At 34.4% G+C, this 26,681-nt stretch overlaps 1 protein-coding gene across 1 annotated transcript; it reads left to right on the top strand.

Annotated features, from left to right (window-relative positions):
• The first annotated feature begins 1,787 nt into the window (after positions 1 to 1,787).
• On the top strand, positions 1,788 to 22,810 carry LOC139085769 (cytochrome P450 4c3-like). Its single transcript, XM_070633914.1, has 11 exons — positions 1,788 to 1,999; positions 3,227 to 3,259; positions 12,267 to 12,382; positions 13,952 to 14,068; positions 14,142 to 14,301; positions 20,321 to 20,390; positions 20,502 to 20,874; positions 20,944 to 21,150; positions 21,500 to 21,542; positions 21,686 to 21,706; positions 22,201 to 22,810. The coding sequence occupies exons 1-11, from the start codon at positions 1,804 to 1,806 to the stop codon at positions 22,518 to 22,520; spliced, it is 1,656 nt and encodes a 551-aa protein (XP_070490015.1). The 5' UTR covers positions 1,788 to 1,803; the 3' UTR covers positions 22,521 to 22,810.
• The last annotated feature ends 3,871 nt before the right edge of the window (positions 22,811 to 26,681 follow it).

The raw sequence follows: 26,681 nt of genomic DNA, 5'->3' as shown, positions 1-26,681 counted from the left end.
TTGTAAATAATTACATAAATCCGTAAGGAGTTCTTAATTACATTTACATCTAACTACAATTACAAAAAACATTTTTTTTGGGAACAAGAACAGTCTGAGATGAAGCCTACGTGATCTTTAAATAGTTTCTGATTTAAATAATGACAACTTTAATCTGCTATTATTCATCTTTTCCAATTGGACACACCCCGATCTATAGTTTAACTAATTCAAAACCTTTAATTATTTACATCAAAATTAAGGATTCGATCTCCATGCCATGATGATCATTTAAATAGCAATTCCATAAATTTTCAAATCCAAAACGCGCATACATATTTTTCCAGAATAAAATAACAATAAATTACCATAAATTCCTTGTTGAAAAACGGAATGTGTCAAAATGAAACTAGTCAGAATAAAATAAATTCTCAATACCTATAGAATTTACAAAAGCTCAATGAACCAATATTTTATAGCAAATATGATTCAGCAAAATTTATTCTTTTTTTGTAACTTCAATAAATTTTTTTTGATGATCTGCGATTATTGTTTGATATTTGAGACTTTTCTATTTTATTTATTGAATGTGTTATTGTAAATTAATTTATACGATTTAAATGCATATAAGATTGGATATTGTTAATGATCTTATTATTATTGTTGCTTAGTTAGCATAAATTAGCTTAGTTAACAAATGACGTTTCTGATTAGGATCTAAACAAGGGACTGGCTCTATCACTGGCAACCACTTTTGAAATACTAATATCAATACCAAACGCAATACTAAGAATTAAAAGTGAGACTGAACTAAAGTAGTCACGAAATGCATACTGATAGAAGTGCTATTCAAACTGAACACCATGGTGATAAGCCACGATCGGATTCTGCATGAGGTTTATGGCATTTCCAAAAAATTTGACGGCACACAGTAAAAACAACGAATCTCACGGATAGTATCATTAAACGCCGTAACCCTCACATACAGTGATAGCAGATCAAGGATTAAATGATGGACGTAGCTATGGAATTTCTGCAAAAAAGTGGTGTTGGCTCCAAGACTACTCTGAATATGTCGCTAAGTGACGATCTCATCAAAACTGATCTCAAACTGAGATTGATCACTTTCACACCTATAGAAAGACTATACCATGTGTTTACAGTCCCTAAATCAAATGCTGTAATCTCTGAGAATGAGAAAAATGTCCAAAAATTCAGTCTCAAAATTCTAATTCTCTGCACGATAAAGATTTCTCAATTTATGTTAATTTTAAACGAAACAATTTTCTCAATCCCCCAAAAAATTTAGGCGAAAAACCAGACACGATCGTGTGTACGTGACTATGATCGCCAAAATATGTGTGAATTTAAGCTAGATACCGTAAGAAGAAGAAAAAAGAGTAATTTACTCCCAAAAAATCTGATAATAGAAATATCCCTCAAAAAAAAAGTCAGAGACTGTTAGAAAAGGAAAGAAAATGTTATAAGCAGCATCAGCAATCAGAGCGAGCGTGAAGGTCTCCGGTTAACAATAACGTAAGAAGCTCAACTCTTTTTTTTTCTGTTTTTTGCTCACTCGTAAAATTTGTTAAAAGAAAAACAAGCTTCGATAGACAGAAAAATAAAGTTGAAGACACAAGACATTTTTCGATTGTCGCTCGCTCGGACAAGAACGATCGGATGGTGCTGTGAAATAATAAAATATCACATTTGGAGTGACTTCTTTTTTTAGTGGCAATTAAAATTTAAATTTATAAAAATAAAATACATAAAATTCTTAAAAAGTGAAAATTGTGATAAACAGAACTAGAAAAAAATATCAAAATGATAGAAAAAGTAGCATACATTGATCATAGCTTGATAATGCGATATTATGAGAAAATATTTTTCTCTATTTCGCCAGTTTCATTGGCAGTAATAATTATGATAGTGTCGTGGATTATTAATTACAATCGTAAACGTGCACGAATGGTCAGATTGATTAATAAGATTCCTGGACCACCAGCTCTTCCATTAATTGGTGAGGATTGAATTTAGTGGATTTGGAAAATTTGTAGAAGACTCTCGAACAAAATTTCAAAAGAAAATTGATATTTTTCAAGTAGTCACTTGATCGTCAGAGCATATTTAAGTCTTGTCGTTAACCTGGTGATCCAGAAGCTCTTAAGATACTACATTGTGCTACTACAGCCGTGAAAATATTTAAAAGTTGGAATTCATATTTTGGATATCGAGTTAAATTATTCAATTTCCTTGAAATTATTCAGGAAAAGCAAAAGCTGTGCAAGTTGCATCTCTTGACTGTTCATTTGAAGGAAATCCTTGCAACCATAAAAAAATTTCTGATTTAAACTTGATATTTGAATTTTAAAGCAAAACATCATTTGATAATTCGATATTTATCACAAGAATATCATTTAAAATTTAATGTGAAATCGAGTGGACTTTAGTCGAATGATCAATAAATAATCTAATTTCACTTCTGGTTTTGGAATTAAGGAAGCATGATTAAGGACATTAGCTTGTCTTTTGCTAGTTTTTCTTATTTTATAGACATCTTGAGTAGAAAACTCAAGGATCTGAGGATATAAAATGCATATCAACTTCGAGGTTTGAGGAAAAGATAGCAAATGATATTTACTGTGGCACAAAGATTAGAAATTTTGTTAAAATATTGAATTTTAAGATCAAGTATTGAACTTTAAGATTAAATCGTTTAGTTCAATTATTGAACTCTTAGAATAAAAAGTTTTTGATCAAATTTTGACTTTTAAAATCAAATTTAGAACTTTAAGATCAAATTTTGAACTTTAAAATCGAATGTTGAACTCTAAGATCAAACATTAAAATGCAAATTGAGCTTCTCTTTTGGAAACACAAAGCATGGAAATAAACATTTATAAGAAAGTTTGAATATTATGTTAAAAGCTGTCAAAAAGTCAATGAACTTGAAAATAATTTGAAAGATTATTTTAGAATGTGCAATTAATTGCAATTTAAGTTAAGCTTCATTTTACTACTTTTAATGCTATTTGAAATATTCCAGAATGTTTCTCTTATAGAAAATTATATTTGCAATGGATCTAGCTTTTCGAAATCAATTCCCTAAAAGTTTTTTTCGAGATCTTTTTCTTAATTCTAAATGCCAAAAAGATGATAATTCAAAAAAATTTCAAAATACCTTAAATATTAAAGATTTCCAAGACAATAAATCATTAATTTTCTCATCTTTTTCTATCTTTTTCAGGAAACGCAATTGAGATAAATGTTGAGCATGACGGTAACTTAAGCTAAAAATACAAAAAACTCAAAATTATATATTCCATCCTTAATGAAAAATTAGTGATAAAACATTTTAGAACTTGAAAAAAAAAAATTTCTGCTTTACAATTCCGGTTCATCTGGTGTTGGCTATATATTTTATATTTTTAAAAATATTTATACATAAAAAATGAGATGATTACTCGCATCTTCGTATGTTACGTACTGACTCACGAAAAACATGGTGATTTTGCGTCTACCTTTTGTCATGCTTTATTTCGCATATACATAACTAGTTTTTCATCGTGGACAACAGTAAAATAATAACAATAAAAGACATACATCCACGTATGATAACAGCTGTTCTACTAAGTTTGGATTTGGATGCTACGTCTGCATGAGACTTCCTCTCATGCTCAAAACATTTCCGTGAGAATTTTTTTTTCGGAGAATTTATGCGACATAAAAATAGCTTCTCTGACTAATCATGAATATGATGAGGCTCGTGACATTGTGATATGATTTAAGTTTATGATGTGCAATGATTATATTTAGGCTGAATATCTGTGAAGTGTTTCTGAGAATTAAATGGAAGATCAAAAATAATAAAATATATCTGTTCTAGTGTTTAAACGTCCATTTGCAATTCAAATTTCATATAAGTTCAAACATTACATAGTTGCAAACCCCTTTCTTACTAGTTCAATCTGTTTTTGAACTCCAAAGAATAAACATCATTGCAAATAAACAAATCTATTTCAAAGTGATTTAATTAATCATATTAATTATATTAAACCTCTCCATTTATACAATTACATAACCATGTAACTGTAAATTGAATAACATCCAAAATATTGACATGGGAAAGGTCAGTTACATCAGAAAACGATGTAATATTACAACCAGCTCAATAAATTAGAACCGGTATTAATGATTTTATGATTGGGATGAATGTCAAGGTAGTCTGGAGATTTGGATATGTTGTGGAGTTTTTCAAATCTATTAATCAGGTTAAAACATATTCAAATGAACCTAATATTATAATATATTAAAGTAAAATTGACAAATGTACAGTTGACAATGAGTCTTGCCTCTAAAATACCTAAACAGATCAACAGATCTACAAAATTCAATCAGATTACAAATGTGTCACAAAATTTCCTCCTACCGCTACACAATGCCATTCATCAAATGCCCTAAACATAATAAAATATCATTTTTCAAAAAGTTAATCTAATTAATTTCCATCTCTGACCGACCTTTACAGGTTTTTTCAATAAATAAATAAAATTTATAAGATCATGTTAATGAAATTACCGGATTTTTCAACATATTCCACATACTGCTAATTGTTTACGTGTCTTATATTTTCTGGAATTAATCAGTGCTAACGAAAAAGTAGTTTTGAGGCTGTCAGCATTTCCCAATAACAATAGGCTAAGCAGTGATGTCAAAAATTTCATTTTTATTTTATTTGTTTTAAATATTTCTAGGGTTCGCCCAGATGCGCAGGCCTGCAGCAGGCCTGCAGTTTCTATTGTTCTAGATGCGCATCCAGATGCGCATCCAATTGCATCCAACTGCATCCATCTGAACTTTTTGTATGGAAATTTTTTTCGTAAAAAATGATGAAAAATTGCATTTTTGAGAGTTTTTCACCGTCGTAATTGGAAAACTAAATCAAAAATAACATTTTCTACGATATTCTAACTTTATTTTTAAAAAATTAAAAAAATGTAATTTTCCAGTGTTTTTCCAAGTTTTTCATCATTATATATGAAAATTAAGGGAAAACTAGTATTTTCCAAGATTTTTCATTATTATAATATGTGAATTCATGTGAAAAATTGTCATTTTTAAAGTTTTTAAAATATTTGGTTAAATTTTCAGATGCATTTGGATGCGCATCCAGATGCGCAGGCCTGCTGCAGGCCTGCAGTTTTCTGCATCTCTGCATCTATCTGCATCTAATTTTGGCAAACCCTAAATATTTCGTAAATTTAATTAAATAATCAATCATATGTGATCAGAATTCTGAGGGCAGTTAGCCTTAAATGTCTATATTTTGGATGTGATTCGTCTTATGCTTTTTATTGAATATTTGAAGACAACTGACGTAAATAACATGTGAAAATGTGCAATGTCTTAACATGAGCAAGTTCAAAGTCTTGTCCATAATTTTTTCAATTCCTTCGTTTTGCTTTGTCAATAAAAATAACTCGAATGTGCAAAAAAAAAAGTATCAGTAATTGGTATGACAATCTACAAATTTTGTTGACGTGTTGATATCAATATTTTGAATTTATTAATTTTGACTGCAATTACACATGGCTATTAAGGCATTATACAAATTTGACATAAGTACTTGTTATTGATTGATATTAATTAAATTACTGTAGTTACTGCCGTGTGGTCCATAATTGGAGATCAAGTAATTTTGTTGAAATAATGGATATGGCAAGTGAATTTTTGGAAGTTGAAATGAGATTGATTAGTGAAATTGTGTGAAATCCAGCGATTAGTTAATTGGATGGCAAATAATTCTTGTTCTTAAAGATCGTAGCTTTTGACTAAGGATGTGAAGCTGATCAAAGAATTCCCGAGCGACATAATGAAAGAAAGCTGCACAACTGACCATTTAAAGCTCCGATAAAGCTCTTTTAACATTAAATGGAATCCAATTCCGTGTGTATTGCTTCCAAATAGAGACTGTTTCCATTAAGTATCAATAGACCATTGACGGAACCTTCTTCATTCGTGTAGTTCAGGATTGTATCAATTTTAATAAATTTTGGCAATTTTTTGCTCAGTTTTGCTCAATTTTTTGCTCAGTTTTGCTCAATATTGCTCATTTTTTCTCAGTTTCACACCCTTTTGCCTTTAACTCAATCAAATCTTCAAAAATATATCTAAAATCCATCAATTGATTCATTTTGACAAACCCTAAACATCTTTTTTCATTCAACATACCACAGATAAAAGGTGGAAGTGATAATGACTTTGATATTGATCATTGTCACAAAACTGGAGATCGATCTCAATGTCATCAGTTTTTGATGCCGCGATGAAGATTTAAACAAAAACAACAAAAACAGAAGACTCGTATGCCGCATGATTTTTTATGAATTTTTGGGCTGTTCTTTCGAGATCTTTTTAGATTCAAAACTGGAATTGCTAATTTGAAAAGTGAGAAAGTTTTAGAGTTCAATGAACTTCTGGCAAATGCACGTTTTTAGCATTAAGAATATGAAGATAAAGGAACTGCCACAACAATATTTTTTTTGAGAATTTAAAGGAAAACCCCTAAACCAGTTTTGAAATAAAATTTGATAGTTCAGTATAAAGCTATCAATTGATAAAGGTTTCAAATATAATACATGAGATTATTGAATTCACGGTTGAGCGTTTCAATAAAAATTTCGAGATTTATGTGTCAATGATCTTTGTTGTTACACGTGATGCCCTTATCAATGATTCCTAAAATTGGTGCTCCAAATGAATCAAGTCTTTCCAGAATATTTTTAATTTTGATTTTCATTAATTTTATTTTGGAATCAAACCTGTTTTTTTTAAATAAAGACTGATTTTCGCATTCCTGCGTAGCCACTCGTTTATGAATCAAGTAAAGGTTTTTAATCTTATTAGAAATTTAAATAAAATGAAACTTGTAACACAGTTTTAATATTTTATTATCATGTCTGATGAGATTCTGCTACTGAATTTTGAATAGTTTACTAATCTTAATCAAAAGGAAGGAATTTATTGTACTATCAAGCATAAATATATAAATATCTAGCTGATGCACGACTTTGTGACTTATTTTAATCAGATTTTCATTGCCAAGACCTAGACCGGAAAACTAATACAGCCAAACTAATACAAATACCGCTAAATATCACAGTATTTCATACAAATACCACCGATACTGTCAAGTTTTCAGCTTAGGTTAATACCCTGACCAAAGTTATAGTTATCAGAATTTTTAAACTATTTCATTACCTTCTAATGAATGCTTAACGTGTGAGATTGCGTCAGACTTCTTCATTAAAGGTTCTCGAGATCGAGACCAAGACTTTCGAGTCTCGGTCTTGATAATTGTCGTTACCGAAACTTTGAAGAATTTTCTTGAAATCTTGTCTAAGCCTCAACAGGTCGTCGAAATCGAGACTTTTGAAAAACCTACTTTGTACCTAGTTGGCATATAGTTTATAGTGGGATCCGAAACACTCTTTTGAATTTATCGTCAGCGACCTAAAAAGAAAAGCTTTGAGTCGTGATTCAAGTCCCTATGACTCAAAAAAGATACTTTCATCAGACGTTAATCACACGTTGATTCTTATTCAACTTTAAAATCTGCTCAATTTTAAAAGATCAAAATAAATCATTTTAATTCTACAATCTATAAGCAAAGCACTAATTCCAAAATTCTGAATATTCAAACTGGTTTAAAAGTATATTTTGCAGAGAATTTTTCATTATCAAATTCTTTCTTTCAATGTCAATTCCAGAAATATTTTACTGATACGTGCAAATGTTGCTAAGAGAGTGAAAAAGATATTTAAAGAATCTTGGATGATCAAGTTTTTGAGCATTAATTAAGGATGCAAAATGTGTTTGTTTTGAGAGATTTAATGTTATTTGGACAGAATGATTCTTTAATTAATTGTGTTGTCGTAGATCAATTAAATAATAATAATCCTTTAATGACGAATTAAAGAAATAAATTTTAATGGATTAAAATTATTTGAAATTTAACGGTTTTTGTAGAATTTGAATTATTGTCGAAGAATTTCAAAAGTGTTTAGATTTGAGCGGGAAATCTTAGTTTTTGCAGTTTTGTGTGTTTGTAAAGCAAGTAAGATATTAAAAATCTTGAATTTAATTAGTTAAAGCTAGATTTAAAGGCTAGAGTTTAGTAAATAAAAAAAGCCAAGTAAATTTCTTGATTTTCTTTGAAATTTCGCATTTCACATCAAAGATCTCAATTGAAATTCTTGAATTTTCCTTCAAATTAGATCAATTAGGTATGTCTTCAAATTATTCATTATAAATCATATTAATTTAAATCTTAACAAGATGATGATCACCATCACTCATGTCATAAGCTCAATAAATTAATTTCACAATCATAAGTGAAGAAAAAGTCATTTCCGCAATGAAATCTGCTTCCATCACTGCACTGAATTAAGTTACTGTTAATTGCACTTGTAATAATTGCATATATTACCTCATTTAATCAATTAAATGTATAAAAGAAGTCGAGATAAATAATTTAAATTACAAAATTAATACAATCAATTGAGAATGTCTTCAATTAAAGCCGTTGAATGCGCACATAATATTATTTTTATCATTCTAATTCATTCATTCAACTAAAAAATTCTCTGCTTTTACAAATCGTGATTTTCAATCACATTTATCATCATAAAGCCGTCATTTCTAGCTGATAAAGGGAGCCAAAAATAACAAAATTAACCTTTTTTCAAAAGTCGGTGTCGACTTTGATGTGAGAATATTTTGTTGTTGTTGTACTTGAAGGCATTGCACGGCAGAAAAAAGAGTTATGCGTTGTTATCAGAAATATTTTTATTAGCCTGAAATTTTTAAGGTACACGGCAAGTCTTTGTGTGTTTGAAAATGTAAATAAATAGAATTTTTGGATTTTTTTGAAAAAATTCGAATTTTTGAAAACCGTTAACATTTGAATTTTCATTAACCGTTATTCAATATTGCTGGTTTACTTGGAAATGCGCCATAAACAGCGTAATTGAAAAGAATTTTGGGAAATTTTGACAAAATTCAACTTTTTGAAAACCGTTAAAATTTAAATTCTCAAAAATCGTTATGTAATTTATGCAAATGCACCATAAACAGCAATAAATCTTTTATAATTTCCATTATGTCTTCTGTAACTGTTATATTATTATATTTATACACAAACTACACATGTGACATCACCACAAATACAGTAAATTTGTACATTCATCACAATAAAATCACACAACTATCTGTAATTGTTTTCGATGGATCATAAATAATTGATAAATGCAATTTTCTCTCTCGTTTGACTTAATTCCGACAACAAAGATAAATTAATAAAAAAAAGTTTGCCGCTGATTAAAATTCGCCAAGTTCGCAAAACTCGTTTGTCACGTTTTTCGTTACTTTTTAATCTTTTTGATTATGCTATCGATTCTAATGAGTTTCTATTAAGTCCTCAATGAACGTCAGATTGAGTTTATTGAAATACAAAAAAGATTTGGCAAACATTTTTTATATTCTTGATTTGAAAGGCAAAAAAGCTGCATAATTTGCATATTCGCATAAAAAAATTGATATTTACAGTCAAATTAGCATGTCTAAAGATCATTCTACTTAAATATCCTTCAGAATCAGGTTGTTGTTTTGTTTTTTATGCAGACGAAGATTGTGCCTCAACAAAGATTTCAACTATTAAGAAGTCTGTAGAAACTTATGGATTTCTAATTTTGAGGATTTGTTCAAGGCTAGAAGATGAAAAATGCAGACTTAGAGCCTTGGAAATAGTTCCATAATGTTCATATCATCTATTCAACATTCAACTAAAAGCTTCCTTATTTGTCAAATCCTTGTCCTCAGTGGAATCATAATATTGAAAAATTGTTAGTTTTTTATATTTCCCAAAAGTTACTACCCAAAAGTAACATGACGTAGAACACTCTAACAGGCAAAGAATATGCTCTAAAGCATAGGTGGGTAACCTGTCTACCGTCAGCAATTTTTTGGAAATGCCATGAATCGGAAAATAAAATGTTGTCAACTACTGCTCTAGAGTTTGCTCTCCTTTAATATACTAATTAACCATGCCCGCAAGATTTACCCTCATCTTGCTATTCTTTTGAGAAAATGGTATGTGCCTGCTAGACAGTAATGAAAGAAAGTCAATTAGATATGAAAACAGAAAATTTCCGAAAGCTTTGTGATGTACGCACCAATAGATCGGAGCTCTTAACGGAGTCTTGAAAGCTCCGTAGCGAGCCCACCTTCATTTACGGTGCTCAGTAAAGTCAAATAGAAAGCTGTTTTAATTGACTGTTAATCCATAAATTAAATTAAAAGAATTAGGACATAAATTGATTTTTAAGGAGACTAATTCAAAACCAATATACAGAGTTAAAGCAACACAAAATGACCAAAAGATCAGTAATCATCTCATCCAAATTCATATATCTGCTTATTCAATCCTTAACACCTTTAAAAACAAGAGCACATCAAGCAAAACAAAACGAGACACAAAAAATTTTTTGTTCCATCATTATTTAGAATTATTTGCACGGCTTTGTGGATGTGAAAGAGTATTTAATCATGACGAAGGGATTATGAGAGGTTGGAATGGTGATAAGCCGTGGATTATCATTTATAATCATATCATGGCAGAGGTAATTAAATATTGATAATTTAATTAACACAAATACACATACGTACGCACACATGTACATGAATAAAAAAGGATGTCAAAAGCATAAAAACATAAAAAAAAATTAATGAAAATTTTATGTATTGATTAACATTTTTTCGATTGATACTAACTGCATTAACAATTTGATTGATGGTTTGCTTAAATTTTTTAGCACTTAAATTTAATTCTTTATTGTGGCTGGCATAAAAAGTCCACCACAAAATGATGATTACTTTGTTCAGATATGTTGTGGATATGATTGTATTGATGGACATGTCGGTGCAAATGTATTCCTGACGTAGCGTTGGTCAGGTTGGTTAAGGAAATCAGATATGGATGTATTATCTACTTCCAGAAGACTCAATATGACACAAATTAAGAAGCTTTTAATTTTCCACTAATAGTCTCTTGGTGTCGAAATGGCATCAATTGTCTAAATGGTAGAGTATCAGCCTTACGATTGGACAAAGATCCAAGGTTACATCCCAGGTTATGTCTATTTTTCGAAGCTTTTTCCCCCTTTTTGGGTGCAATTTTGAGGTATTTGGCACATAACGCATTACTAGGTATACAAGTGGATCTCTTTGACAGCCATATGGCTCTAAATCAAGATCTATACCCAAATGTACAAAATTCGTCAGAACTATGCATCAAATGGTCATAAACTATATATGACGTATTTTTATCCACTCAGATTTATATCTTAAGTTGAGATAATAGACAATGCATGCATAATGAAGACATAGGTGATAGATGATCTGCTTTAAGATTAACAATAGTTGCTTTGTCGGAGATGTTCAGTAACCTTTTGATGATTGCATATCTTATGTAAATCTGCCTCGAGCAAAACAATGTCCATATGGCAGACTTTGAGGCAGCAGCAAGGCATTGACACTCAAAATTATTTCATCTGATGCAAAAGCCAACTTTCATCCAGAACAATAAAACCTTTCATCAAAACAAAAGAAATTTCATCCAGATGAGATTCAGTATCAATGCCTTGGAGAGCAGGTTACTTGATGCCACAAAAATATTTAACTATTGACCGACTTACTATTCGCAAAAAAATAAGAAGCAAAAGTCGTCAAATATCAATACAAGATAATCTAATCTTAAAGCCATGAATCATGTCCACACAGAAGACATGATAAATAGACACGAGAAATCTCTTACAGATCATGTCTCGCAATTGTTTTGAAGTCATCATAACAAGACGTGCTAAAATATTTAAGAAAAATTGTCTCAAAACTCTCGCTGGTGACAAATAATATAGTGCTTATTGCTTAAAATAGACCTGATTACTCAAAAGATTCCAATTAACACACAAAAGGTAGTTACGGTGAAATGAATGACAAGGAACTTAAAATTATTTTAATTAACAATTGTCACAAAAGTACTTGTGAAATTTTTTGGGCTATTTTTATCATCTTTAACACTAACTTTAACTCATTTTTATGTTAGGTACTATTGACGCATGAGAAAAAATTGTAACTAACTTGTTTTTGTTGCATCACGTCTCTAAAATGTTTGTAAATTCACTAAATTTAATTTATGTCACTAAAAAATATGAAACAATATCTCTATGTAGAAGTATTTAGTCGACTTACGGGACTGAGAAAATTGTTTGGACGAAAGCAAGGATTGAATAAAGGCTGGCTGTTTGGAACACCATATGTAATGATATCAAAACCGGAATGTGTTGAGGTATAGTATGGATTTTGCATTTTTTGGGTAAATGTCATAGTTATAGATAATTTTAGGGAATTTAGAATGTGAAAATGTGATTTAGAATCTCAAAATGTGATGGCCTGCTGTGTTCTCTATTCTAATTTATGGTATAATTTGGTTAAAATGCGTAGAATCGAAATATTATTGATGGAATTAGTATTTTGCCACGTTTTTCTATAAAATGATCTATTTTCGTCAATTTTAATTAAGTTTAGAGCGATTCATTTGTAAAAAACTTTTTGAAGTGGAAAAAAATTTTAATTTTTGCGAAAGAATTATTTAAATTCCCAAAAACCGTTAAATATGAAATCATGAAAAAATCAATAAAATTCAACAATATTTTCCATATTATTTACGCATCTACAAGCTAATAAACAATAAATTACACAACAGTTATCCATCTCATTTTAATTCAAAACACACGACATGGCATTGGGTCAATGTCAGCATTTCAAGACTAAATATCACTTCTTGTATCTTTTTTTTCCTGCTTTACACTTTCTTCTCGACTGTTTTTTTCGTCTCTGCTTTGAGCATCTTTCGCTACTCTTATTACCTACCTCACTTCAAAATGAAACTCTCGCTTTCATTGCTCTATAAATCTTTAATGTTTATGTAAACACATGAAGGAGCTTCAATGTTTATATGCATTGTTAATTATGCTAATCCAATTTCGACTGCGTAATTGTTAATTAATTCATTTAGGATAATTTAATTCAATGACAAACTTCTTATTTTTATACTCAAAATTTTAAACTCTAAAGTAAGCAGATGAGTAAAATATTTGGATATGCAAAATGTGATTACTATTTAAATTAATGGAGCTGGTGATATTTTTTCTATTGTTTAGAGTTTTATTGCGCACTTTACTCACTTATGTTGTGAAATTTGATAATAAGTAGGTCTGTTGAAGCTCATGGTCTGTCAAATAACTGTTTTGAAATTAAATTGATGAAGAACTGATCTTAAAATTTTGAATTTCTTTGATTGCTTCGATTATTGTCAAAGCTTGAAGTCTACTCAAATTTTGTATGGAAAAATTGATGTTTTTGTTGTCGACATCTAGCTCTGCTTGGTAGTACTGTTCTATCAAAACCGCAATAATTTTGCAATTCATGACATTTGCCGTTATTTGACACGTTCCGTGACACACAGATTGGATAATATTGCTTTTCCCGATGAGAACAATTCGGTTAATCAATCAAAAATTTGGCTCATTACGATGTGATTCTAGCCAGGCAACGCCAGAGTAACTCGGATCTGGTGCCGGACTTTTGATCGATTAACTGATTGTGCTTGCCGATCGGGATGTCTGGTTAGCAAAAGCCATCTATAGTAGCCGGCATTATTGATCATATCCACAATGACACACAATCTAAACAGATTAATTGTCAATATTTTGCTTCGAATTTAGTCTAGAAACATCCATATGGAGCACATTATACATCTATCAATTGATTAACACTTTCAATTTCTTTCAACCTCCAAAAAAATCATTTCATGATCACAAAACTGACACTTTTTATTTATCCATCAATTTTCTAGCCGATTTTGAGTAGTCCAAAGCACATCGACAAAAGTGACGATTATACTTATCTACAGCCATGGTTGGGTACAGGACTTTTAACGAGTTTCGGACAAAAATGGCATTCCAGACGAAAGGTAAATCCAACATAAATCCCACTTATTTTCTTTTTCATTGACATTTTCTTCTTTTCCTTTATATCCATCATAGATTTTGACACCAGCTTTCCACTTTAAGATTTTAGAGGATTTTATGGATATTTTCAATGAACAAAGTTCAGTGTTAGTCAAGAAATTGGAAAAGGAGATTGATCGGGATTCATTTAATGTTTTTCCATATGTGACGTTGTGTACGTTGGATATTGTTTGTGGTAAGTTTGGGTGATGTGGATATTAAAGCAAGTCGTGGTAATTACGAAACTTTTCTTGAGTGTTATTGATTGGTGAAGTGAATAGGAGATGCTGTTCATTTAGAAGGGTTTATCTAGCAGTAGTTGGTATCAGGGTTGACAGGACTTGGACAGGACTTCAATATGGAAGCGTCTTTTGCCCAAACATTGGCAAAGTCTTGCCCACTCTGACTGACATCCAATTGTGGAATCTAAAGATATGACTAAAGACACATTAGACACGCAGGTTGACTGCAGCTTTATTATGAAGCTAAGGACACTTGATGCATACTTGGTGACTACTTGGTGCTTTCTTGACCAACAAAATATAGTCGTTAGAGCTCCGCTTCCTTTCTGGTTGATTAAAACCTCTAGACTAGGACCAAGACCGAGATTTCGAAGAATTCTTCGAAGTTTATAGACAAGGAAGACTAAATGGACACCTGACATCTATTTTGAAGGCGAAATTTGAAATTTGTCACAATTTTCCTCTCGAATGTTCCGCTTCCTCGTCCATTTCACAATCACTAATCAATGCTGCTTGAGCATGATAATATATGCTAATATTGAGTATATTTAGCAAAAATCTTGAACCTATCTGAATAAATCTATCGGTCAATTCAATTCGCACTATGTTTTGGCAATCTTACTATTTTATATACCTTATTATAAATGCTAATGACTGCCAAATATCAACTTTGTTTTAGTCACGATGATTTCGCAGTATATAAGCATATTTTGCTGATAAATAGTGAATTTTATGCTAATTTATCGCGATATTTTGATTCTGCGAATGAAAATCTTGCTTTGATCATGTAGTAACGTGACAACTACATGAGTTACCTGCCCCTGCAAGCTACTTTCCCCTACTAGTTACTTTCCCCCGCAAGTTGTTTTCCCCTCTTAAAAATCAGTTCAGTTCAAATTGTGTCTTCATATAATAAAGATCAAGTTTATTAAGTTTATACAATTACGAAGTTATCTCGCGTTTTATTGATATCTCCACATAACAACTTCGAGATTACTTCATTGGCGACGAGGATATCTTCGAGTTCGCGCGAATAAAGTGCAGTTTATCCGGTAAATCGCAAATTATTTTTTTTTCCTTCTACTCACACGTGTTTTTTTTTTTTTCACAAAAAAAAAAAATGGCGGACATCGAAAAATTCTTTCAAATGATGCTGGAGCGAGAAGAGAAACGTGAAATGGAGGCTCGTAAACGTGAGGACATGCTGCTAAAAGTGATCGAAGGACTGAAGGAAACTCGTATTGCTCCGATGACTTCATTAAAAATTGAGTGCAATGGTGAAGAAGGAAATGAAAAGACAGCCATCCTGGTCCAACCTGCAAACGAATTTGTTGCGAGTCAACTCAGCCAGTTTGTATTTGCTCCTCAAGATGGCCTCACATTCGATAAATGGGTGGAGCGTGCCATGACCGTCTTCGCTTCCGACCGTGCTTCATCGCTATCAGACTCTGACAAATGTCAGATCATTCGGAGCAAACTTTCGCAGCCAGATTATCAATGTTTCACCCGCACAATACTTCCAAAAAAGCCGGAGGAGCTGTCACTGGACCAGACATCCGAAGCTCTCAACAGACTTTTTGGCCGACAGGAATCAATTTTTGCTGTTCGACATCGGGTGTTACAGACACACATGATCCCAGGCGAGGACATCCTTGTTTATGCAGCTCGTATCAATCAGGCATGCGAGGAATTCGAGTTTGCGTCTTGCACGCTAGACGATTTCAAGACTCAACTATTCACGTCTGGCTTGAAACATCATGAAGTGGCTCCGATCCGCAAGAAGGTTATGGAGAAGATTGACGACGTTCTCACACGTAGACAGTCCGAGACACCAGTAGTTACACCCAAGCTCACACTCAACGACATCGCTACGCTCAGCAAACGCATGCTGATCCGCGAGGAGGAAAGCCGTCTCGTCGAACATCCTACAGCAAGCAAGCAGGATGTGTTGGCTGTCAGCCGTGGTCCATGCAAGCTGGACTGCCGTTTTTGTGGTGAGAAGCACTGGCATGCTGATTGTCCCTTCAAGACAAGGAAGTGCACATCATGTGGAACCATCGGTCACAAGTCAGACCATTGTGAATCAGCTAAAGCATTCAAGGAGCGTCAGAAGAACCGTACGTCAGCGAGAAAGGTGTATGCAATCCAGCGACTGTCAAAGTCATGTCGTAAGACAGTTCGTCCCAAGCTTAACGGTGTTTCCATCAACATGACACACGACTCGGGTTCGGACTGGTTCATCATCTCGGAAGCCAACTGGAAGCGCATTGGCTCTCCGAAACTCAGCCAATCGACGATACAAGCAGTCAGCGCATCGGGCGATTCAGTTAAAGTCCTGGGTTTATTCTCAGCAACCATCGAGCTACGGGATAAGTTCGGCATCGTCGATTGTTACGTCTCCAATAGGGATCTAAACCTCTTCGGCAACAGCGCTCTTGAAGCTCTGAACTTGTGGGACCGACCAATCTCAGCGTACTGTGACAGTGTCTCTACTCAACAATCATCGCTCGTGGAAGAGGTAAGACAGAAATTTCCAATGCTTTTCTCTAGGTCGCTTGGTAAATGCAACTTGTACAAAGCGTCGATCAAATTGAAGGATGGTGCAAATCCTCCATTCATCCGGGCCCGTCCAGTCGCATTTGGAGTTCGTGAAACAGTAGAACTGGCATATGACAACCTTGTAAAGGAAGGAGTCTTCACCCCCGTCAACTACGCTTCCGCTGCCGCACCAGTAGTAATCGTCAAGAAGAAAAACGGCAGCATCCGGGTTACTGCTGACTATTCGACAGGACTTAATCGAGCAATCGAATCATACAACTACCCACTGCCAACACCCGAGGCAATCTTCGCAACACTGGCAGGAAATGACCGCTTCACGACCCTCGATCTTTCAAATGCATTTCACCAAATCGAGCTGGATGAGGAAGCCAAAAAGCTCATGACTGTTAACACTCATCGTGGCTTATTCCAAGTCAATCGTCTGCAGTTCGGCGTGAAGACGGCTCCCAGCCAATTTCAACAGCTAATGGACACAGTGCTTGCTGGATCAGGAGCAACTGCATACCTTGACGACGTCATCATACCGGGTAAGGGTGACGCCGATCATCGCGCTCGACTGATGGATGTACTCAAACGACTCGAGGACGCTGGACTTCGCCTTCAACTTGATAAATGTACGTTCGGCCAATCATCGCTTAAGTTTCTTGGCAAGATCATCGACGCAGATGGTCAACGACCTGATCCGGAGAAACTCAAGACAATTCGGGACTTGCCATTACCAGAGGACATATCTCAGTTGCGAGCTTTCCTTGGTGCCATAAACTGGTATGGAAGCTTTATACCTGGCCTGAAAGACCTGAGAGGTCCACTCGACGACATGCTCAAGAAGGATGCTAAGTTCGAATGGAATGATGTGCGTACAAAGGCATTCAAAAGACTTAAGCAAGCTCTTCATTCTGATCTCGCTTTGGCCCATTACGATCCTTCAAAGCCTTTGGTGGTAGCAGCTGATGCCTCAAGCTATGGCATCGGAGCAGTGCTTATGCAACGACGTGATGATGGTACGCTCAAGCCTATTCAGTACGCCGGAACATCGTTCAATGACACTGAGCGACGATACGCACAAGTGGAACGGGAAGCTCTCGCCTTGGTCTACGCAGTCAAGAAGTTTCATCGCTACATCTACGGTCGTCGATTCGAGCTTCACACAGATCATAAACCTCTTCTCAAAATTTTCGGCAGCAAACAGGGCATCCCAGTTCACTCAGCGAATAGACTACTAAGGTACGCAAATACACTTTTGGGATATGACTTCGAGGTCAAGTACATCAACAATGCAAGCTTCGCTTACGCTGATTTCGTGTCGAGATTAATGGATACGCACGTGAGACCGGGCGCTGAAGACTTTGTCATAGCTCATATCCGAGAAGGGGAACAGTTGAGTGACTTGGCACATCCCGTGGTTTTTGCTAACAATGCGGCTCCATTTCATCACTTAGATCTTCTGCAGTCAACTGATGAATGTAATTCTCTTAAAAGGGTAAAGAAGTACGTCGAAACACATTGGCCGGCACTTCGCAAGCAAATCCCTGATTCCGAAGCCGCCGAATACTTTCCATTTCGTGCTGAAATTCGCATCGTCGATGGATGCCTTTTCTTGGGAGATCGGCCGATAATACCACCGAAACTGCGGCAGAAAGTGCTCGAAGAATTGCATTCAGGACATCCCGGTGCATCTCGAATGAATGCTTTGGCCCGTGAAAAATGTTTTTGGCCAGGTATCTCTCAACAAGTTTATGCGTATGTACAACGTTGCAATAGCTGCCAAATCAACGCTAAATCACCTATCAAGGAAGTGCTTCATCCATGGCCTATACCAAACGCGCCATGGCAACGAATTCACATTGATTTCGCCGGTCCTATGGGTCAGGATTATTTTCTTGTCGTGGTGGACGCACACAGCAACTGGCCGGAAGTCGTTCGTATGCATTCAATCACCACAGCACGGACATGCAATGCGCTTAACGAGATATTTGCACGTTGGGGATCGTGTAAAACTATCGTCTCGGACAACGGTCCACAGTTCACATCCAGCGCTTTTAAGGATTTCTGCACTCGTAACGGCATTGAGCATGTCACATCAGCACCCTACCACCCCCAGTCTAATGGCCGAGCGGAAAAGTTCGTCGATACCTTAAAGCGCGGTCTCAAGAAATTGGAAGGAGAAGGAGATACAGATGAGAAACTTCAAACTTTCTTGGCCGCTTATCGCGGAACACCTTGCCCAGCAAGAAGTGGAAAGTCTCCCTTTGAACTGATGACGGGTAGACGAATGCCGTCAAAACTAGACCTGCTCCGGAAGGACTCTCAAGCACATCATCTACCGGATCATCGGATGTGTGATCAATTTGACCGACATCATGGAGCACGCGCTCACAGCTTTACCGTCAACGATCCTGTATACGTTAAAATTTATCGTGACAACACGTGGACTTGGCAGGCGGGCATAGTCCTCGAGCGGAAGGGCTTCGCAAATTATCTAATTCATGTGAACAATCGTGTAATCGTGGCACATACGAATCAACTTAAACGCCGTTTTACACGCGATTTGCCAACGATCTTAATTCCCGATAACGATGACTTTTCGATTCCTTTCATTCCACAGAACGAACCTACACGGCCAACGACCGCCACCTTTGATGACATTCCTCAACCCACCATGGACGACGACGCTATTGAGGAAACAGTCCCGGGAATCGACACACCGGAATCTCCAGGCATAAACGCTAGCGGCAGTTCCATCGCTTTTGAGGACGCATCAGAGTTCCTCGAACCTGATCCAGACGAATTTGAGCAGTCAACATCAGCAGTAGTACAACCATCAGCGGAACCACAGCCCACTAGTCACTCTCGTCCATCTCGGTCAACCGCGGGACAGCTTCCAACACATCTCAAGGATTACATTGTTGGACTCATCAAGGAGGAGCTCGAACATAGCATCGCCGACTACGTCCAATCTAAATAGGGAGGAGTGTAGTAACGTGACAACTACATGAGTTACCTGCCCCTGCAAGCTACTTTCCCCTACTAGTTACTTTCCCCCGCAAGTTGTTTTCCCCTCTTAAAAATCAGTTCAGTTCAAATTGTGTCTTCATATAATAAAGATCAAGTTTATTAAGTTTATACAATTAAGAAGTTATCTCGTGTTTTATTGATATCTCCACACAACACCATCGAGATCACTTCAGATCATGACTTTTTTGCAATCAAAATCTCAAAAACCTGCCAAAAGTCACATGTGTAGGTTTACAACTGGATTCTTATCAGAAAATCATTTATTAAATTCACAATCAATAGACGGAACACTTGTCGGACCTTGAAAATTGTTTTGTTTTTGCGAATTTCACGATTCAAGCTTTTAATGATCTACTTCCTGCAGCATATGATCAATCTTTGTTTTATGACATATTTCAGAGACGGCAATGGGACAGCAGGTAAATGCCCAAGGAAACAAAGACTCGGAATATGTGAAAGCAGTTTATGAGTAAGTTAAAGACTTCTAAGTCCAGAACTCAAAGGTGACTTCTCCAAGTCGACTTCCAGTTCTGCTTCCAACAAACAAATTCCTTATTAATTAATTCCATGACTATTTTAGAATCGGCTCAATCATCCTCAACCGTCAAACAAAGTTCTGGCTTCATTCAGACACAATTTTCCGTTTTACAGCTGATTATCAGAGACATCAAGAGTGCATCAAAATTCTCCACGGATTTAGCTACAAGGTTATTAGAGAAAAACGAGACATGATCAGATCTGAACGACTTAACAACAACAACACAGTCAATAACAACAACAATAATACCAAAATTGATGAAAATGGCAATCAACTTGGCAAACTTTACATGGAGGAAGACAACTTTGGCAAGAAGAAAAGACTTGCATTTTTGGATTTATTGATAACAGCCTCAGATGCTCAAAAGGGTGCACATTTGACAGATGAAGACATACGTGAGGAAGTTGATACATTTGTAAGGCTTAATTAGCACTTCCAATTAGCGACTCAGTTCAAAAATGCGTAAATTTTGATTCTTTTATAGATGTTTGAAGGTCACGACACAACATCGGCTGCTGTCTCATGGAGTTTACTTCTATTAGGTGGAAATCCAAAAATTCAAGAAAAAGTTTTCCAAGAAATTGATACAATTATGTGCGGCGATAGAGATCGTGCACCGACAATGAGTGAACTTCATGAAATGAAATATTTGGAATGTTGTATTAAAGAAGCATTGAGACTATATCCTAGTGTAAGTTGAATAAGGGGATAGATTTCTTTGCTACTGGTACTGGTACGGTATAGATATATTCCGGTATGGTACAATGGTGCATCTGGTATGGGAAAGTGGTATACATACACCGTACCAATTGTATACGTGGTATAGTGGTACGATGGTGGTGGTACACCATTGGCACCGTATAGGTACGTACCGTAACATTTCGTACCATACCGTACTATGTATTGTCGTACCGTATCATGTGGTACCGTATTGTGCCATGTCGTACTGTACCGTACCGTGCTATACCAATATCGAAGAAATCAGCCCCAGCTTTAAAGTCACTGACATTTGATGCTGAATTGAAATTATTTTTTTTTAGGTTCCAATGATTGGCCGACATTTGAAAGAAGATATTAAAATAGGTGAGATACACTTTTAATTAGCTGTATGGCTTACCACGTGGCTGCAAAATGCGTCAGTGATAATTAATTAGAGCCAAACAGTTAATTAAATTAAATATGAACAAAAAAATAACTTGCTTAACTTAATTTTTTCTAATCGACAGATAACTACATCGTTCCTGCTGGTAAGTGTCGACTACCAAAATGCTAATTTGGCTAATCTTTTAAGAAGAAATCCACAAGAGCATTAGCAAACATCCTAACTTTTTAGCACATTTTTGGTATGAATCTGCAAGATATTTTGTCAAGGCGTCTGTTTGTTGATTTCATTTAGTGGATGGTTGCTAAAAATGTATGCAAATATTGGACATAATATGATTAGCAGAAGATTTTTGTTATTGATATCAATTGTAGCAGGCGATTCCAATGATGTGGAACTTCCTTGTAAATATTTAGATGCTATTTTTGGTTTGGTTAATCGTATGTCAAGCCTGACAATGACTTTAATCAAATTTGCAGCCAAAAGAGCATGACAGACCATATTCCGACTAAACTACTAGCTGATAAGCTTAATACTCATCTACAACTAACATCCTAATGCTCTTGTGCATCATTCAAACTTATTCGTGCAATTTCCTCCTTATTCCCTAACTAAATCTAATTCTCACAATATTTATAGGCACAACAGCTTTAATAGTCACATACATGCTCCATCGTCGTCCAGAAATTTACAAAAATCCAGATCGCTTCGATCCAGATCGTTTCCTGCCAGAAAATTGTATTGGTCGACATCCATTTGCGTACATTCCATTCTCAGCAGGTCCACGTAATTGTATTGGACAAAAGTTTGCAATTTTAGAGGAGAAAGCAATTATATCAGCTGTATTGAGGAAGTATAGAATAGAGGCCGTAGACAGACGAGAAGATTTGACATTAATGGGTGAACTTATTCTACGTCCAAAAGATGGACTTAGGATTAAAATAACTAAGAGAGAATAGATTAAAAATTTATCCATATTCATGCATTTATTATTCACATTTTGCTTCGACTGATGGACATGATTTTTTTGAGTAGCATAGACCTGATAGAAATATTTGAATTTAATACAGGTACGAATGTGATGATTTAATGTCTATCAGTTGTCATCGGAGTGTTTTTGTTAAGGAAGTTCGTTACTCAAAAGACTCGATAAGGATGAAAATGAGATTGTAAAGTAGAAGATGAAGTCCAAAATGATGCATTCCAGTACATTAGTTCTATAATAAGTGTGTTTCTGACTTTATGGTTGTGGCACATCCATGAAAATGATTTTTATTAAGATATAGTAATGTTTTGGCATGAAATGGATATTAAGTCAATGATTTTGGTGCTATTGATTTTTTGACAAGGCTGTCTAATACGAGATTTTTAGGACTAATCCCTAAAAATTCCGAATTTTGAGAGGACTCCTTGTTTCAGACTTGTCAGCATTAAAACCAAGTAGAACATTTGATTTTTAGGCGTATTGAGCCATTAACAGCTATAACGTTGCCGATAGGACACCTACATGTCTTGTCGTCAACATGACACGTAGCGGTGACCTAGTGACTACCCCGAGTAGACAATATTATGTTATAACTTGTTAAACTTAAAATAATGACTGGTCCTTGCGGTTTTTTGTCCACTCGGGTACGTTATGCTGCTCAGGACATCAAAACGAAAAATCCAAATTTTTCCCATATGATCCCTTTGATGTGCAACATCCATAAAGTTAGAAACACACTAATCTATAAAAATTATCTATACTTTATTATTAAAGAAGAATATGATATGTGATTTTTCATCATATTTATGCACATTTTTAATTTGTATGTATGGTATTTGTGTATTTTATAGTACTTTTAAGGCAATTAATAAATTTTTTAGAGAAATTTTTACTAAAATTACATAAAGCTTGTTTTATTGATCATCAGTAGAGATCGAAATCTTCTTAGATATTGCTTGGAAAAGTCAGCTTGAGCCTCCTAGACTCCATACAAAATGCAAGTCCACTTTCAGCTCTGATCATCACTTTTAGGAAATATTAGAGGATACTTGGTTGGTGATCAGGACGAGAACAGATTAAGGCTTCAGTTGGCTGAACTAAACTTACTTACTTTGCCGGCCGTACAGATCAACTGTGATCCATGGCCTCTTTCAGATTGCTGAACTAAATTGAACTGTAAATCGACACTTCCGAGACATTGTGCTACATTTTTGGCATTGGTTGCAAACCAACCTAAACGACACAAACGAAAAAGACTCCGTCCAGTTTCTATTTGGTGCTAATAAGTATAGCCATGCCAAAGACTAGTAACATTCTAAGTGAACAGCCCCTAAACATTCCCAGAAACAACTCCGCATACACATTCAAGCCTTAAATCAATAGAAAAACAGAAAAAATTGACAAAACTGCACTTTAGTCATGAAATAATATCCAAGTGATTTTAGTCCTAATTCATTTCACATTCAAAAGCGGGTAAAAACGTGGAAAGCAATTTCTACTGTGTATATAATTTTTTTTTTAAAAAAAGACAACAGTTAGCTATATACGTACACTCAGATGGGGATTTTAAAACCTTTTAAAAGCTTTTCACATTTAACCGCATACTGTTGACGTTGTTTCAATTCATTGGCATGAAATTATTCTTTCATTTTTTTTTATTTTCAATTATAAGAGAAAAGCGCATTTTTCATCGCATTGTTATTGTTTGCTGAAGGATTTCCTTTCGAAACTAAGGAAGAGGAATTTTTTTATGCGCAATTATTTGAACTTGTTTGTAGGTTAATAATGCACTTTGTCCGTTCGTTCTGAGCAAAAACTCAAGAACTAGACATCGTAGAGAGCTCAGTAGAGTTTGAAGTCGACTCGGATTTTGTTAGCAATTTCTCTTGTTGACTTTTCCAGGCAAAATTTGACATGAATTCGAGTTCTGGAGCTCAGGTTTGCTTTAATAGCTCAAGTCCATCGAGTTATTGGCCCACTGGGCACTTAAAAGTTTCAAATCAATGCAAAAATTCTGTAATTAACAATTTTTCATTTTCATAACAACAACAACACGTTTTCACATTATTTTAGAATGTTTTACAGTGTTTTTCAATGTTTTTACAGTGTTTTATCAATAAATTTTGAAAATTTTCGTAACAGTTAAAAGGTTTTAGTTGTGAAAATCCATTGAATTGTGACAATTTGTTGTTTAGTGACTTTTAATCTACTGGATCTTGTGTTTAGGCCCGGGAAGAGACAAAGACTCCACTTTATTTTGTTTTTAGGTTACGGAAGTGATTTTGTCATTACTGGATCTTGTTTTTTAGATGCGAGAAGTGACTAAAACTTTACTGAATCTTGTTTTTCAGTTCGAAAAAATTTACTGAATACTACTGGATCTTGTTTTGTGGGTCTGGAAATAACCTGAATCATACAGGATATTGTTTTGTGAGTCTTGAAGTGACCTGGACCTTACTAGATCTCGTTTTGTGAGTCTGAAAATGACCTAAATTCTGCTGGATCTCGTTTTGCAGGACTTATTAATCAATTACTGATCGCTGGTACAATTATGCGCTAAAGTCACTCCATAATAGAGCGCAATTTTTCAATTTTTTTTTATTTTTTTAAAATAACAGCAGCATCAACGCATGACATCGTTAAAATGGAAAAAAAGTACGCGTTTACGGATGACATTTATTTATTTAACTGTTTGATGAGTGCGGAAAATGTTAAAACACATAAAATCCCTCATTTTAGTAGAACAATATATGCAGGACACCAAGCATGTAGGAAATAATAATTGTAAATATCCCCTTTTTTATACATCCGAATCCGAGTACGGGATTCTACTTAGTTAAATTCTCATTCTCATTCTCTCATGTGATTACTATATGCCTTTTTTCCCCTTTATTTTTATTTTTATGTCCTTCTTCTATACTGTGTGTGTACATTGAGCTTCAATTTCACATTCAATTTTCCGTAAAATTTTGCACATCAAATCAAATATTTATGGAATTTTGTGATTTCTTTTTTAGTTATTGTCGTAAATTTTTGGGTCGACAAATTTACTGCCTGTAATTTGTCAGACTGCATTGTTTGTCTTATATTTTATTATTGAATGGAATTGTTTGGGCAATGATCCTTTTTTTGTCATCATGAAAATGGACTCTGATGTTATGAATGAATATTTAAGTTTAAGGTTGAAGTATTTGGGTTATTGTGAATTAAAGGCGAAAGGGAAGGATTGAATTTTAGAGTTTGTTGGGAATTTTGGACGCAACTTGATTATATTTTGATCAGTTTTACATTTGAGGCTTGAATCTATAGAATATATAGTCGAATTTTATTGATTCTTCAATTTTTTAGCCATTTAGCTGCATTTTCATTTATTTTGTCAGGCATAAAATGAAGCTGCGTTCATTTAATCATGTAGCTTGTACCAGATTGTAGGCGTCTTAAATTCTAGTTTTTCGACTTAAAATTGTCGAAAAATTCGAACATTTCGAACTCAATTAATTTTAAAATACAAATTTCCGTTACGAAGAAAAATAAAAGTAACGGTCAAAAAAAATTTGAATATTAACGACAAAAAATATGTTTTTGGAAAAAATTAACGGTTGTCTTTGAGCAAGTCACACTCTGGGTTGTACTAGTTCTTTGAGTGGTCCCCGATCACGACACATTGAAATTAAGCCACCACAGAGACAAGATGGCAGTTTACCTAGAACCAAGATGCAGCCGCTTGAAGAAAACAATCAAATTAGCATTTACAATACCCAAATTGTCTACATCCATCAAACAAATCTGCGCTCTAACCCAAATCCTCACAAAAACCTCAAATTCCCAACTTACAATATTCCTTTCCTCATCAGCATCGTCATCACATACATAACAAAATACACATACCACCACCGACAGTAAGGAGAATAAGACTGATGCACTTTGAATTACATTTTAATCAAACATAAATAAGCCTCCTGACACGTGATCTCACACAATTTTTATTTGCTTTCTAATTTTGATTTCGTGCTGAGAAATTTATGCACCCGTACGCGCCTACCAATATAAGCAAAAAATTTATATATTTTTTCACATTGTGTCACGTGACATGATTGCACCAGTTTGGTTCCTTTAATAATATAATTTTTAAATA

This window comes from Chironomus tepperi, unplaced genomic scaffold, assembly GCF_022539635.2.
Source record: "Chironomus tepperi strain 1889 unplaced genomic scaffold, CSIRO-AGI_Ctep_v1 contig_82, whole genome shotgun sequence".
Classification (NCBI taxonomy): Eukaryota; Metazoa; Arthropoda; class Insecta; order Diptera; family Chironomidae; genus Chironomus; species Chironomus tepperi.
The sequence above is the reverse complement of the archived record's forward strand: the minus strand, read 5'-3'. Positions and strand labels throughout refer to the sequence as shown.